Source organism: Larus michahellis, chromosome 12 (assembly GCF_964199755.1).
Source record: "Larus michahellis chromosome 12, bLarMic1.1, whole genome shotgun sequence".
Taxonomy (NCBI): domain Eukaryota; kingdom Metazoa; phylum Chordata; class Aves; order Charadriiformes; family Laridae; genus Larus; species Larus michahellis.
This window is the reverse complement of record NC_133907.1, coordinates 3,737,845-3,753,964: the sequence shown is the minus strand read 5'-3', so window position 1 is coordinate 3,753,964 and position 16,120 is coordinate 3,737,845. Positions and strand designations below refer to the sequence as shown.

The 16,120-nt window shown below is 48.2% G+C and overlaps 1 protein-coding gene across 4 annotated transcripts in view; it reads right to left on the bottom strand.

The window, feature by feature from the left end:
• COL20A1 (collagen type XX alpha 1 chain) overlaps positions 1–16,022 on the bottom strand; it is a 53,306-nt gene extending 37,284 nt beyond the window's left edge. For 2 of the 4 annotated variants that reach the window (XM_074604718.1, XM_074604719.1), the window contains exons 1-12: positions 15,802–15,934; positions 12,295–12,379; positions 9,673–9,783; positions 7,843–7,986; positions 7,469–7,606; positions 6,433–6,633; positions 5,037–5,192; positions 4,396–4,515; positions 4,073–4,237; positions 2,347–2,511; positions 870–1,042; positions 76–205 (exon numbers count right to left, since the gene is read on the bottom strand). In XM_074604718.1, the coding sequence (XP_074460819.1) occupies positions 76–205; positions 870–1,042; positions 2,347–2,511; positions 4,073–4,237; positions 4,396–4,515; positions 5,037–5,192; positions 6,433–6,633; positions 7,469–7,606; positions 7,843–7,986; positions 9,673–9,783; positions 12,295–12,367 (1,576 nt within the window). In that variant the 5' untranslated portion in view covers positions 12,368–12,379; positions 15,802–15,934. Of the gene's footprint in view, positions 1–75; positions 206–869; positions 1,043–2,346; positions 2,512–4,072; positions 4,238–4,395; positions 4,516–5,036; positions 5,193–6,432; positions 6,634–7,468; positions 7,607–7,842; positions 7,987–9,672; positions 9,784–12,294; positions 12,380–15,801 lie in introns of all 4 variants that reach the window. The other 2 variants (XM_074604716.1, XM_074604717.1) reach the window with 2 other exon arrangements.
• Between the last annotated feature and the right edge of the window lie 98 nt (positions 16,023–16,120).

Genomic DNA, 16,120 nt, shown 5'->3' with positions numbered 1-16,120 from the left:
GATGGTCGCAAAGAAAGAGCTTTGTTCACTCATCATAGCCACGCATCAGCAAAATTCTGTCTACTCACGACCTACATGTGGAGGTGACGCCTCTCAGCCCATCCCCAACCACTGTGTCGTAAATAGGAAACACCGACACCAGATACTCCGTGTGCGAGGTCAAATTGGAAAGCTGCAAAGAGGAGACTGCTCCATCTAAAATCACCTGAAAGCACAAAGGAGGGCTGTCAAGACAGGGAGGTGCTAGCTGCTCTTTAGCGAAGGAACGGCTGAACTGGCCTTCCCTAGCAAGCGTGGCTTCTTTGTGGCAGATCTGTGACCAGAAACGTGAAGTCCAGTTGTCCTCTGAATTTTGCGCCAGCTAGTATCTCCCCAAAATAGCGAGGTAAAAGGCAATAAGCATTCCTGTCCTCTAAGGCTGGGATCTGTGCAAACACCAAGCACAAGACTCTAGTCGTCCTCACGCCGAAATTAACGAAAGCCCATCAACAATTTGGATTTGCTTTTCTAAGTCATATGCACCCCAGATGAGCATCCTTGGACTGCTCTGTGTACCTGCCTGTCCTCTTCGAGACAAAACAGGTGCTTGAGGGAGGGGATAACACTGCATAAGAGAAAAAATGGCATGGGCATGGCTTGCAGTATTTCTAGAAAGATGATATTTATCCCATTTCCTCTTCTGTCTTGTCATCCTATCAGCTGATCATATTTACACTAATTGTGTATTTAATTTCATCTCTGGCTTTAGCTGATGTCCCACAAGAACTGTACCTCTACTCTCGTCTGTTTGTCTGCTCAGGTCTACTTAAATTCCCAGCCACCATCTGGAAGATATGGCAGTCTCAAATGTCCGGAGAAAGGTCTCTCACCTCTTTGGGGATACCGCCCTTAGATGGATTATACACAATCCGATATTTCTTTGGTGGTCTCAGAGGAGGACTCCAGGTCAAGTGCATGCTCTTAGAGGTCACCGCTGATATTTTAAGGTCAGTTGGGCTCAGCTGGGGACCCGTGTTCACAGGGATATCTTTCACAGTGCTGCCTAGGAATTAAAAACACAGTTACTTCCTTATATCCAGTCTTCTCCTGCCAAATGTACTTTCCAGCTCATAAATATGAGTGACATTTTTCAAATCAAGTTACAGTCTCCTTCCCTATAGAGTATAGAAACTGTGCCAAACTGCTCTGAAATAAACATTTTAAAACTGGGCATACAGAGAACATAAATACTCCACCAAGAAGAGACTGTGTATTTTGCTGCGTGCTGGGAATACTTTTTCTACACAATTCCGCATTTTTACATGAATCCAAAAGATGACCCAGCTTTCCTCAGTTGTGAAAATTTGTCAAAATGAACAAGCAGAAGTTATTTTGGTTTCTTTTTTGAGCAGCCCATCTTTCCTTAGCCTAATATGCACCTTTGAAAAACATCTAATTATATCAAACAAGTACAAATTAATAAGGATTAATCAATTTATTTCTATGAATCTCCAGAGCATTAAAATAGAAGTATGCTTGAAAGTTAGACTTTCCCATTCTCCTTAGGCCAATATTAGAGCAAAGAAACATGGAAATATGTACATGATATTTCTCTCCTGAGGATCTAATCTCACATCTGGAGTGGTTCTTCACTCTCGTGTGAAGCTGCTCTCCACCAACGGAAAGAAATAGGCTGTTTGGTTGTAACTTGAAAATGCCTTGGAGATCCATCATTTAAAGTAAAGTGGAGGGAATGTTTAAATGTTTTCTTATCTCCTCTTCCTACCTCCACATTTTCTCTGTACACTCTCCCTAATACATTGTAAAATAAACTCTTTTGCTTTTTCTCCCTCCTCTTGGTTGGAAGAAACTCAGAAAAGGAGATGGTTACAACGCATTTATTACATCCTATGATAATGGAAAAGGAAAATACATATCTTCCTATAAAAATATCTTCCCTACAATGACGGTGGTTGTCATTAGGTTATTATGTTCATCAAGAGTTATACAAACCCCTGCTAGGAATGGCTATTGCCTGTATCGGCTCACAGGCCAAAAGCAGATAGCTAACCCAAGAGCATCGCAATGGAAACATCTAGGGCAACATCTCTCTGTGACTTGTTATAGACAGCAGGGATTATGCAGTGGAGTGAGAGTGGGAAAAGCTGCATCCAGAAGGCCTTGTAGAAGACAACGATCACAGGGTAGAGCAAGGAGATCAGCACCGGAGGAGAAGAGTTAGGTGGTGCTGGCAGTGTGGTGCAGCTCATGGAGGGAAAGGTATGAGAAAGGGTCAGTCCTGACAGCAAGGAAGGTGGATGGTGATCAGAAGGAAGTTCAGCCCTCACTGAGGAGGTTCCACTTCACCTGCATTTTCCTTGTTGCTCTTCTCTTTGATCCTGGTGCACAGGACCCGGGTGAGCCTGCCAACCAGAGAGCTCAGCAGGGGGAAATCCAACACATTGTACACCGTGAGTTCCAGCGGCTCCGAGGCCACCTGCTTCAGCTCTGCCTCGTCCGCATTCTTCACCCCTGCAACCAGAGCAGAGAACGAGACTGAAAAATCCCCCCCAGAGAGGGGCAGCTACTGACTCCTGCTTCTGCGGTTTTTGTTCAGGAGCAGGATGGGTCCACTGTCATCCTGCTCTCCAAGCAGAGCCTCCCAGTCGTTCCAGTCGAGTGGTGGTATCTGATAATGGCTTTGGGCTTTCCTGCAGCGACAGCCTCAGTCCAGCCTGGGGTGGGCTTTCAACCCTGTTAGCTCACAAGGTCTTTTGTGGCCTGGAGACAGTCTAGTGAATCCTCCTCCTGTTTTCCCGCCTCCTCATCACTTGCAGGCTTTGCTACGAGGAAGGCAGATATTTTTCACCCTAAGAGGCAGTTGGCATAAACGGGGGAATGAGTGAATGAATAAACAACAATTTTGTATTTATGAGGTGCCAGCACTCCCCACAGAGAGTCTGTTATTCATCAGAGCATCACATTGCATTTCAAGAGTGTAAGGGATGAGCAAAAAGCAGATCATTTCTTTAGCAGAACTTCACCATCACAGCGCATCCTCCATCCCTATCCTGCTCTGCATCCTCATTAACCCTCTGCAGAACAAGCCCCACAATGTACAACTTATTTTGCTTCCCAGTGCCAGGCTCCAGGTCACCCTAGCATTGCTCAAGCACTACTATTGCCAGAGGGGGACGCCACCCGGTTTCTCAAATCCAAAACCATTACCTTAACAGCTTTGCTAGCCTCCTTCCTCTTGCAGTCAGAACAAAGGTGCTATTGAGGTTAATACTCAGGTCCTGATCTCTAAGGACCAAACAACGTGATCCTTCTCTAACCAGAAAGGAAAGGCAAATACCCCAGCCAGGAACCGATCTCCAAGTGATTTCAGGTACACAGATGTCAGTTGTGCTACATACACACCCGAGGCTCAGCAGCTACACTCAGTCCATAAGAGAAATCACAGTGCCAGACACTTAGCTACACAACCCTACGCAATAAACCCTTGCTTGTGTCTTCACAACATAAATTAGCACTTAAAGTTCTGGAGATTGCAATTTTAAGTGAGTTTTCTACGTGACTTTATTGCCCATGTATTAGTCTAGTAGACTTGTTTAGTCATCAAGGACAGAGCTGCTGAAGGCCATTTTATGTCTCATTATTGCTGCCAGATAGCAAAGAGCAGATAATGTTATTATCCAGAGAAATGGAATGTTGTGAGAGGCAGTAATTATAAAGGAGGTCTCCTGCCCTCCCCAATACAATATTCTCTCGCCTAATTCCGCAGCTGAAAATATTGTTCTCATGGCACAGGTCTCTGAGGCTCGCAAAGGTCTTATGGATGGGAGGTGTGAAATATCTTGTGTGAGTGGTTTTTTTCTAAACAAACAAAATCCCCTTTGAAGACACTGCCTGTGCTGAATAAATGAGTTAATTTTCATCTTAGCAACAATGTAATGAGGTCTTGCTCATTACCTTAGTTCTAAAGTGTCAGGATGCTCCTATCAAATTTGAGGGAACATAACCTTCAATTTGAAAAAGCTCAAAAGTAGGCTGGCTTTGTCCTACGGCTTATCAACAGCTATGAGCTTACCAATGGCAAATATCTCTATGCCCAGGTTTTTCAACGTCTGAGCAGCCAGGTTGGCATCATCCTGGGATTTTCCATCAGTCAGGAGGATTACCAACTTCTCAGCCTCCAACCGGGCACCAGCCTCTGGTTTCAAATTCTGCTCCAGGACATGAGTCAGCGCCAGACCTGTGGAGGAGCAGAGATGGATGGTGTGCTACAGCCTTGCAAACAAACCCCCCCACCTTTAGTTTTTTCTCTGCCACCGTGGAGGTCATCCCATGGGAACAGCTTCCCCCACTGCAGCTGCACAGACCATTTAGCAGAGACCTGTGAGACGGAGTTACCTGTAAAGGTGTTGCCACCCTTGTACCGCAGACTCCTCATGGCCTCCAGCACCTGGTCCCTCGTAGAGTAAGCACTCAGGTCCCACTCTGTGCGGGGATCGCTGCTGTACTGGGACAGCCCTGGGGAAGGCAAGAGCTGTCGGCATCATGCAAGCCAAGGTAAGCTGCAAGAGGACATTCACTTTGGGAAGGCAGCATCAGGCTTGCCATGGGAGGATGACACAAAACAATGAATGGGATGAGGTGAGCAGATTTGGTTTCTAGCTCCTCTTCTCTGCATGGTCCTTGTCATGCTGAGGTTAGCAACACTCAGAACTGGAAGCAGCACTGCTCTTAGCTGAGCTCGATCCAGCATTGCCACCACATCTGTCTCCGCAATGCTGCGGAGGCTGAACACCTCGTCAGAGGTAGGCAGCAAATCCCAAATGTGTCCCAGCATCAATGCCCAACCTGGTGCTGCCCAGAAGACATCGCTTCTGTTCACTGTGCAGCTATTTCTTGCAGCCACTAGAGGCCAGAACTTGCTACCACATGGGAAAAGGAACAAAAGCTCCTCAGAGGAGCACATAACCACAGGAACAGAGAACAAGGCCCCTTAAAATACGGACTTCCCAAGGTCAGGAAACAGGAAAGTGTCCTACCTACTCTTATCTTGTCTTGGGCAATAATGAATGGGGAAATCAAATTGCTCAGGAACTCCTTAATGAGCTTGAAATTGTTGCGTCCGATGCTCCAAGATCCATCCACAAGCAGGACAATATCAGTCATTGCAGATGCGTCGCACTGAAACTGGGAACCTGGAGGGTAAAAGGTTTCATATTGAGAGACATAATTGTAAAGGAGGAAAAACTGCTTCAGTTTTAAGATAAAAAGAAAATGCACAGTGTAAAGGCCTTGTCTCGATGGTGGATTGGACCGTCTGCCAGCCTGATGCACCCCAGCATCTTGGGAAAACTACGTGGCTAAGGGTAACCCACCTCAGAACCAAGAAATTGAGTGGTGTGCAGCTGCATTTCTGCAAAGAAGGGGTTAAAGCTGTCAGGAAGTGTGTGCCTAACCCAAGCACTGCTCTCTGCAAGCTGTCAGCTCCATTACGTCTCAGCCCCAGCCCAGTGCTTCCCTTTTATCTAGCTTAAGTCTCCAAGAATTGCAGGTGATTGCTTAATTCCATTCCATCACGAGATCCCCTGTGGGCTATAATTATTTTGTGGCTTTATATTAAATCCAATCTCTCCGTAGAAACCTGCTGGCATCACAGATACTCAAGCCCTGCCTTTCTCCCCACCCCAGGCCTGCAGCTTAACAGAAGATAAGATAGGGCGTGTTGCTGATCGAATGCATCTTCCTTGAATATTTTTGGATGGGGGATTTTCCATCTTTGGTGGAGGGAAATAGATGATCCCCCCAAGATTCAGTGGACTCCAAAAAGGTTACTCTCCCATCTCTCTTCCCAGCCATGGATTCCTACTGGTCTCAAGGGACCAAGTGAGGATGCTCTGGCCAGTCCCCTTCCCACCATGTCAACAGTGCTGTGAGCCATCTGCCCTGCCAGAGTCTCAACTGATGAATCTGAAGGATCACCATGGATCAGTTATCTGTGAAACATGAGGAACAAGTCCAGGAGGTGGAGCAGGTTGGTAAACGATCATCATTGATGTGCTCCACCCCTTCTGAAAGCCTGGAAAGGTCCATGGCTGGGGGACTGTTAAAGAATACAAACTCTTACATGAATCTTCCAGAGCCGGGGGAGGTGGCAACATGAAGAAAAGAGAATAGTGTCAAATCAATAACTGGAAGGAATTTTTGGCCTAGCTCCAGTTTGCCTCAAAATCTGTGGTGTTCTGCAGAACTCCAAACTTCTCCAGTGATTCCTGGCACGTTCCCCAAAGCATGACCTAGCAATTAAAAGCACTATCAGCAGCATTTGTACTCTTGAAAATCTTGGTGGCGGGGAGTGGGATGGAAGGCTCGTATTCAATGAGCTTTAAGGAAACCAGTAGGGAAGAAGGAGCAAGACAAGTTTGAAACCCCTCTCACCTCGCCTCGATGAATCCTTGGTGGGTTTTTCTTTTCCTAGAGACTCTCGCTCCGGGTTTGCAGGAGTGCGCTGGGATGATCTTGTGGTTGTTGGTGTTGCTTGTGTCACACTGGCCTCCGCACTGGGCTGATTTCTTGTACTTTCTCCTGAGCCCTTTGGCTGAGTCCCTTTCTGCCTTTTCTTTTCAGCTCTGTCCTTTCCTGTGCTCCACAGAGAAAAAACCCATTGTCCCTAACTGTGTTATCCCCATGTAACCTGCTGCAGTCATCAGCTGATTTCAGCCACATGTGACAGAGGTGCAGGGCGCTCAGAGAGGATAAAAGTCCTACAACCTTTTGCAAATAGGTCGTTAGAGGATACCATCTTCGTTTATGCCTCTGAGAGGGCTGCAAGTGGGCTCACGCGTTAATAATAATAACGTCAGTAATGGATCACATCAAAAGTTTGTCCTTCCTGTTATCTTTGGCGATGCAAAATAATGAATGTTTATAAAATATAAACCAGGGAAAACATACCATGGCACCTGAGACCCAGTGTACTCTCCAGACCTCAGCAGTCTGTGACTCAGAAACACCCAGGTTTTTTGTATAAGGGCACCCATGGATCTTTCTTCTGTCAACCTGTACAAACGCTTTTTTTGAACCCATACAAACCTTGTTATTAGACACATGAGAATCTATGCAGTTATATGCAGTCCTCAGCCATGGGGAGAGTTCACACCTTGTAGACATCAGCAGCCTGGGAAATCAGGCATCATTAGCCCCAGTGCCTCGGGAGCAGCTTGTCGTCAAAAGATCTGCTCTCAGTTGAAGGATTTGACTGTATCTGTTTAATTTGAATACCTGTCAGCCCCAGGAACACATGGAAGTGCTTTGTCAAGCTGGACAGTTTGCCTGGCATGAGGGGAAAATATTTTTAGGTTGCTGACTGTGTCCTTGTAGTTCAGAGATGCACGCAAGAGAGGAGAACGGGCAAGCATGTCCCACTGAATGAATATCCACAAATAGGGACAAATAGGGACAGCTGGGCACCCACCTGGCTGTGTCACAACAGCATTCAGGGGTGGTGGGGTGGCCTCTGCTGAGGTCCCCGAAGAGGTGAGATTCTTTCCTGACGCAACTCCTGAGTTTCTTCGGTTATTTCTAGTCTGGGATGCATTTTTTAGCTCCTCTACTGTAGGAAGACCAAAAACAAGGAGAGAAAGTCAATCTAGACAGGTCTGTGAGTCACATCCTTCCCCTCCTGTGTCTTCACCATCTCCCTTTCTAACCTTTCTAACAAAATAGTAACAGCTCTGTGATTGTCACAGAGTCTACAGGGGGATGAGGTCTGGAGGATGAGCTCTTAGGAGCCACATCTCTAAGATCCTTGTGAGCTCTCTGAACGGTAAAATGTAGCACTCTACTTACTCACAAATTTCCTTTTGGCAAACAGGGCTTCCTGGGAGCCGTTGAGCACGTAGACCTGCAGCGTGTATTCTTTGGTAGGGCTCAGCCCCCCCACTGTGGCTTTGGGAGTCTTGGTTTTCAGCATGACTTCTTGCTCCGAGTCCCCTGAGGTGGGATGAAACCACAGTTCAGAGACTGTCAGAGCTTAAATTTAAGCTGACAGTAGCAATAGCACCACTGAAATGCAGGGAATGTCTGCCTAGGGATCTCAGTCAACTCATATTTCTTTTTTTTGATTTTGTGGATCTCTGATTTTTACTCTTTTTCCCAATCCAATGTCGAGAACATTTAGGGGTTTTGTTTTTTTAAATCCCTGATACGTGCCCAAAATGTAAAACCAGTTCCCACCCAGCATTAGTGCAACTTTCACCAACTCCTCGAGGAGCTGCTGAGTGAAAAGCCAGTCTTCAGAGGGTAAACACTGGGCAATTCCTAGTAAATACTGCTTATGAAAACATCCAACCAATTGACGTGCTTGAGGTCATACATGACAAAATGAGGAAGTGGCTTCTTGTCTCCGGAGGTGATAACTGGCACTTGGGACTCGTCTCACTTATCCCAGCCAGTCTCGCTGTGCTGTCTCTGCAAGCCCCATCTCTCTCCAAGGGCAGCTGCTCTCTGCAGGGAGACAGCTCATTTCTGGGGCTGGCACTGCCTCCAGACCCCTCCAGCCATGTCCTGTGGCTGTGGGACCTGTCCTGGGGCTGTGATGCCTCGACCAGCCAGGAACTGGGACATTTCTGCACTGGCACGGCAGTGAGCAGACGGAGCGAGGCAGCTCTGCAAAGCCGTGGTCTCTGTGCTACACAAAACAAAAGGAGAGAGACAAACTATCTCCCTACAAGCTTTAAATTACAGAGATGGATGCATTTCTGACCCCGCCAACCCTGTGCTCATGACTAGGGCTGGAGATGGAGCTCCGCAGCCTACGCAAAGGGAAAGCCTCAGGCATGTGCCAGGAGTGCCGGTGGGGATTCCCTGCATTCCCGGGATGCTCATCGCTCTCCACCGAGCTGAGGCCCTGGGAGGAGCAGAGCAGAGAAGGAATGAGAAACTTCCTGCTCCAGCTTGGGAAACAGGTGGGGGCTGAGCTAAAAGCGGGTGGATGATCACAAGAGCTCTGCCGCGTGCACTCCTGCCTGGCAGCTCCCTTCTCCGGCTCACTGGGAGAGTGGCAGCGACCAAAAAACAGATGCCAGCCAAGACTAAGGTTACCTCCAACCATTGCTCCCTGCTGAGAGACGTGGCGTCCTTCCAACACCACTAGGTTCTGTGTCCGAAGTCAGGGAGAGCTGGAGCTTGGCCAGGGCAGGGAGCCGGGGGGCTGAGCCCCACACACACGGCACGAAGGATTCCCATCCTTTGACCCTGCAGGTGGGGGGAGAGCTGGGACCTCCCACAGAGGAACCAGACAATGAACCTTTCCTCACTTTTTTTCTCACACAGTGACAAAGAACAGCACTTTCTGGATAAGGTTTTCCCCTAGGATGAAGAGGGGTGAATTTCATCTCCCTCTTGTGAATGAGTGAGACTGTGCCTGCACCGACGTGGCACTATGGACTGCTCTCATGGTGGCCAGAAAGGCTTCTTGACCATACAGTTGATCTTGGTAATCAACACTTGAAACCAGAACAACCAGCAGATAATTCTCTCTGCCTTACCTCTATCGCCTTAAGGTCTAAATAATGCTCTTACTGAAGTCCTATTGTCCACCAGCCATAAGGTGGAGCTCAGACCCTCACTTATACGTAAATCTCTGCTGGGACTGACATCCAGTGCATTAGCACATACCTGCCATGGGCTTTACCCGAACTTTGTAGCCATTGATGTTCCCTTCGGTCTCTTTCCATTTCATTTGGAGCCTGTCTTCTGAAAGCACAGTGAGTTTCAGCCGGCCTGACCCTGGGGAGCAGGAGACATGTCCATGCTGTTATGCATGCAATTCCTCCCTCTGCACATGCAACAACAAAACACCATGTGTGTTGTCTCCTCTATGGATAGTGGAACAGCTGCAGTGCAGAGGAAACCATCCCATGGGAGTCCTCAGCATCCCTTGATGTTACACAGCAATTCCTGCAGTCCCCCTGCACCTCTGCCAGGAAACCTACCACAAGCTTCTGCAAATCTGTAGCCTCCCTGTGCAAAGAGGAATTTCTCAGGTGCTCAAATGAGACCTCGATATATATTGCTGCAAACAAAGAAAACAGCCTGATGTAAAAGTGAGGGCTTTCTCTGCACCCCTCAACACCTTGGAGGACTCTCCCAGGAGCTTTCATGCAGGACGTTTTGTTTCAGCAGGTGTGTTTGGTGCAAACACCTGAAGTGGGAGGGCAGGAAAGAGATAAAAGGGCTCAGTGAGGCTCTTCAACAGGCTTGGGCTGCTGAGAAATACAGAAGTTCCCCAGTTCCCTAAGGGATGGATCCAATACTTCTGCAGAAGGACCATTTCAGAGGCAGCTCCAAGGACCAGCTGGGTTTAGAAAGAAATAAAAAAAAAAAAAAAGAAGAAGAAGAAGAAAAAAAAAAAAGAAAGAAAACCTGATAAAGTGTAAATAACAGTTCCTGGCAGGACCATAACTCATGGGCACCAGCTTGTATCAGTTTGCTGCAGGGAGCAGCAAACTAAATGACAAATCCTGAGGAAAAAAAATAATATCAGACAAGGAGGTAAAAAGAAGAAAGAGCACATTCCCTTATTATATCTGGGTTTCACAGATATCTTTTAAACCCCAGCTAGATGTCTGAACTCACGTTTCACTCTCTGAATCAATGACTCCTTGGTAAAACATCGCTGTGCTGTCACACAAATGTCACCATATGAAACTGTTTCACTTGACTGCATATAGGATGGCAACTCAGCAGATTTATCTGCCCTCCTTCCTGACGCTGTACCTACAGCTGCCCTTCCAGCAGGCTGCCCTAATTGGCAAAGAGTGAGCGTGTCCTTTGCCTGCACAACATCTGCACTCAAATGCCCACCCTCTATTTCCAGTTGTTACCAATCTCTTTCCTTTTACCATTACTCACAAAGGAAAAAGCTTGGGTTGACCTGGAGTGTCCGGCTCACTGCTCCCAAACTGTCTTGCACAGGACTCCTCAAGTCCCTAATCTGGTCTTGCATGATGCCCAGACATCTCCTGACATCTTTGCCATCAAGTCACAGCCCAGGATAGCAGTGAGAGCTGGCAGTGAGGACTTGCTTGTCTCAGCCCAACATCTGTGCCTTAACCTCTCCTCGCGGAGACTTCCTGCAGGCTGCCCAACAAGCAGATAACTATTTTGGGGAAACAAAGCTCAGATTCACATCTCACCCCTGGCAAATCTGAAGGGGAAGAAAGAAAACATGGGGAAGAGGGGTGAGGGGCAAAATAAAATCCCAGAATCACGCCTAAGAGAAATGGTAGAACATCGTGGAACAATGAGGGAATTCATAGTTAGATTAAACGTGGAGCTGTCTTCTTTAGATTAAACATGGAGACGTCCAGCTCCTCGGCCATCACTCTAGGAGCCCAGAAGTTAAAAAGGCAAGAATGTCCTCAGACAGACCAAAGGACAGCATCCTCTAAAGCACCATTATGTGCTGGATGCAAATGAACCCCAGTGCCATGAAAGCTCCACTGTTTCCCTGCCCTGTGTTGAATGTGCACTATTTGATGCTGTAACCTTGCTCTCTGGCTGATAGTTAAGCCCAGACTTATCTGCAGAGGCTGGTCTGGAAGATACACAGCATGGAGACACGTCTGTCCAAACTCTGAAGTGCCATCACCTCTCCAGAAACCTTTGTGCTGACTGCTTCCACAGAAGGTTTAAACATAATATAAAGGTGGATCTTCAACATCAGAGAGGTTATGGTGACATGATATAGGTATTTTCTGGTCATTTATGCTATGGGAGCACTATAAGTTACAGGAGGAAAGTACCTCACGTACTTTCTTATCCAGATGTTGCACCACGTGTCACCATGTACGTCCAAAGCAATAGTTTCAGAGCGCAGGACAGATGCAGTGACTAACAGAAGTAACACCCTTTTTCCTTCCTGTTTCTCAAGCTCCATTTGCAGATCACATAAGCACCCTTCATTGCTTATGCAGGCTGAAATGCATCCCTGGTGCGAGGGAGCGGCATGCTGAACCGCTGCCAGCGATGAGGACAGGCTTTGCAGGGTGGGGAGGGATCGAGATGCTCTCCCCAAATGGGCCCCCTGATCTCCTGTTGCTCTTCATCTGCGTGAACAGGCTGTTTGGAGCTTCACCAACAGACACCAGAGCACAGCAGCGCCCTGAAACCCTGCGTGCGATTGGGAATGTCCCTCACATGTGATGCCGCTGCCAACGGGAAGGGCTTGGGCAAGGGCTGGGCTAACCCAGGTGACATCCAGACCGTAGGGAATTGCCCTGAGGGAGGGCTCCTTACCTTGGCCCACGCGTCCCCAGACATGGCTCGCCACAGGCAGGCAGGCAAAAAAGAAGCAAATGTGAATCAGCATGGTGGTTGGGACCTACCAGAAGGCAAACATCAGGAAGGAGAAGTCAAAGGTACATTTCAGCACATCAAAACCCAAGTTTTTGCCGTCCTCAGCTAAGGGACCGCGAGCGGAGGTCTACAGCTCTATACATCACTGACCGCACTGAAAGAGTGGATGGAGAAGCACATACTGAATTTTCCTGCAATTCCTATATATTATTTTACATTCTTGGTCTCTCCAGTGCTGTTCAATGCCTTGGCCCAGTACTAAACGGAGATTAGATGCCTGATGGGGAGTAGGCTCTGACCCAGTACCCCTCGCAGCCTGCTTGGTCCTGGGGATGGGCGCTGCCCTCTTGGCAGGACGATCCCAACAGCAGTACAATACGTGCTGGGTTCTGCTCTGATCACGGAAATAAGCAACATGGGCCAAATCACCGGATGGACGTAGATTCCAGAACAACTTCTGCTTTAAATCATACAGAAGTAAATATTTCTGATTATCATGACTAAAATCAGTACAGGTATATGAACACCCAGCACCTTTCTCGTGTCCCTGCAATGCACGCGCTGATCATAGAGGGAGAAGCATTTAGAGGCGCACTCTTCGGCAGACAAGCTCCTCACACCACAGATTTAATGACCCTGCAGCCGCTGCGATAAAGCAATTACGCAGCAGGAGGGGTGCCACAGAGCTAGCTGGGGTTATGTGTCAACAGTTTAGAAACAAGGGGTTTATTTCTGATTTCATGATGGAGAACTTACACTCGGGACTTGTTGGGATGGTCTTGTTTTAACTTGTTCACCTGAAGAAGACTGAAAACAGATGCAGTCACAGCCTTAATCACGGCAGAGGATCAGTTTGACTTAGAAGTAACCTCTGCAGCATCGCCAGAGCTGGCTGGCTGAGGACAGCCAGCCCACGGACCTCGAGCACCTTCAGTTATCTTAGCTGGCCTGGATTTCAGATTTATTCCGTTTGGGTCAGAAATGTCAGGTCAGCATAAAACCACCCTGGTGGAAACAGTCCCTCCCCCTCGTCTCGGTCTCAATACACCGGGTTTGAAACATATGCTGTTGGCCTTTCGCAACGCATCATTGGCATCCGTCATTTTTGGTGCTCCGCATTTCAGCCTTATTGCTTTTGGCAGAACCAGACCATACACAAGTTTCCTCGGCTGCCGTCTGCAGTGACATTTCACTTCTATTCATTTTGATGGACAGGTATTTAGAGGCTCCTGGCAAATGCCTGTTTCCCTTCAAATACGTCAGCTTTTCAGTGATTTCAAGGAAAAATAAATATGCACGTGAGTGACCCAGCCATGATCTCCTAGGGTTTAAATCAGTTCTAAGTTGCTGTAAGAGTGAATGGAAAAACAAGCAAGTTATAACAGGGAGATGTTAACAACCGAACTCAGCCTGTGATTTTTTTTGTTGATGGAAGATCAGGTTATATGGAACAACTGCAGTGTAACTGAAGCCCTTAGCCATGGGAAACACTTGCCTTTGCCTTTTTTTTTTTTCCCCAGCTAATAAAATGAAGTCATTGCTTATAAAAAACAGCAAACATTTTACAGGTGGGTTTCAGGAATCTGACTGTGACCTCAAGAAAACCAAAGCCTGCCCTGGCTGCAGGGGTACCTGTGCCAAACAGCAGCAAGAAGCCCGCGTTTTTCAAAAATTCCCTGAATCACGAGTTCATTTGTGCCATTTTGCAATGCCACCAAACTGCTCTCCATCTCCTTGCAACTTCCCCATGGCTCTGCTGGCAAACAGGATGAAAAACTCTGGCAAAAGCACTGGATTGTGTATGATCTTTTCATGTTAACCAGGGTTATACGGGATCTGAAATAAACACGTGGGCTTCTGCTGCCTGCACTGAACCCGGCTTACTGCAGGGTCTGGTTCTGCCGGGAGCTTCCACCCCCGTGTCAGTGAAGCACATTAACCCAGGTTGGACCCAGTAAGCCCCAGGGTGTGGATCTTTACTGCCATTAAAGCAAGGAGCAGGGACTTCATCTCTTCCTCCCAGCTCAGAGCAAACCCATCACTATTTTGCCTCTTCTCCAACTTTCGTTTTCCTACCTGTAAAGCAGGGATAACACATGGACCTGTTTGCGATGGTGGAAGATACACATCTGGAGGAGCTACCTCCTCTCCACCCTGCAGAGCTCCATCTCCACAGGTTTCCTGCTGGACCCCAAGCCCCCACCAGGTCTCCACGGTCCCTCCCCATCCATTTTTGCCCTCACTGGTGCCACCATCCAGCCAGGCTGAGCTCTGGACCCTGGGACGGAGGCGACCACAGAGACAGGCAGCCTCCAGCACATCGATGCTTCTCTCCATTTACCCATGCAGGGAAGGAATTTGGAGACAGCAACACATGGAGCATGTGGTGAGTATTTCCAGGGTCTGGAAAATGGGTGTGGAGGGGGACACGCCGCTTCCCGCTTGCCCCAGCTGAGTGCTCAGAGGGGATTGGGAGGTTAAGGCAGTTGGAGATCCCCTTATTTGTACAGGAAATCTTAAAAATAGTCATTTTAACTCAAGAAAAAAAAGATCTATGCAAAAAATCCCTGACACCTGTTTAAATCAGCACAACTAAAAGTGCAGATTTAGGGGGTTTCAGTTTGGGGATATTTTCTCATCCCAAAGGGCATCACCGTCTCTGCACAGAAGCGCTGGCAGAAGCAATGTCACCTCATGGCCCACTCGCTGCCCTTCAGAAGAGACTAGTGACCTGCCCAAGGTGGCCAGCTGCAGGGAGCACTTCTGTCCCACCCTCCCTGAGCGCTTTGCTAGTTAAAGGACCTAAAACAGACTTAAAAAAAAAAAAAATCACATTCCTCAAACGCTTTCTGTTCTCTCCTGGAAGTCTCCTGTATTTCAGTTCCACTATTGAACAAAAAAGTCTCGATTATCCCAGCGCCAGTCTCAAAAAAGTAAAAGACAAGTTTCACTTTGGAGCCTTTGGAGCTCCCCGCAGCCTGGGCAGGCTTAGGAACGCCGGCTTGATCCAGACCCACACGACACCTCCAGGTGGGAGAAACCCACCCAGGTGACCGCCCTTGCTAACAAACCCTTCCAAGCACTGGAAGGGCAGCAATTTCCAGCAGGTTTTATACTATTAACCACTAAATAAAAGGAAAAAAAACCCCCACACACCAACAAACAAAGTGCGTTTCTCACAGCCATCACTCCAAAGGACTGGCTGAAGCAGTCCTGGCGATATTTAGACCTGACCTGCAGCAAATGTGAGCCTTGAAGCTGCTTCACGGCGAGAGGCTGAGACCTGCCACCCCCCGTGCAGCATCGGCAGCGCTGCCCCGAGCTGAGCTGCACCAGCTCCAAATTTCCCAGCAAAATCCCGCCGAAGTTCCCCACCGATCCCCAAACCAACACAGCCCCTCCTCGGCATCCCTGGAACCGAGCCCCCAAGGGGAAGGAGCCACAGACCTCTGTGGAGCGGCGCGGCTTTCCCTGGAGTCAGCCGGGAGGTGTGACGAATCCAGCTACATTCTTAAATTGGGGGAGAAGCAGCCCTGGCGCCTCGTCCGCTCCTCGGCGTGGTTAGAGATTTCAACTCCCAGACGTCAGGAGGGATGAGGAAGGGGAGGGAGAGCAGGGGGAGAGGGACGGCGATTCCCCCACCTCCCTCGCACCACGCCGCCGAGAGCACGGCTTGGCCCCTACGCGCGGCTAAATAAAGCGTGCGTGGAAAGCAAGACGCTGCTTCTATGAAAAACCGTAAACAGCTTTTAGTGGTTTTTTTTTT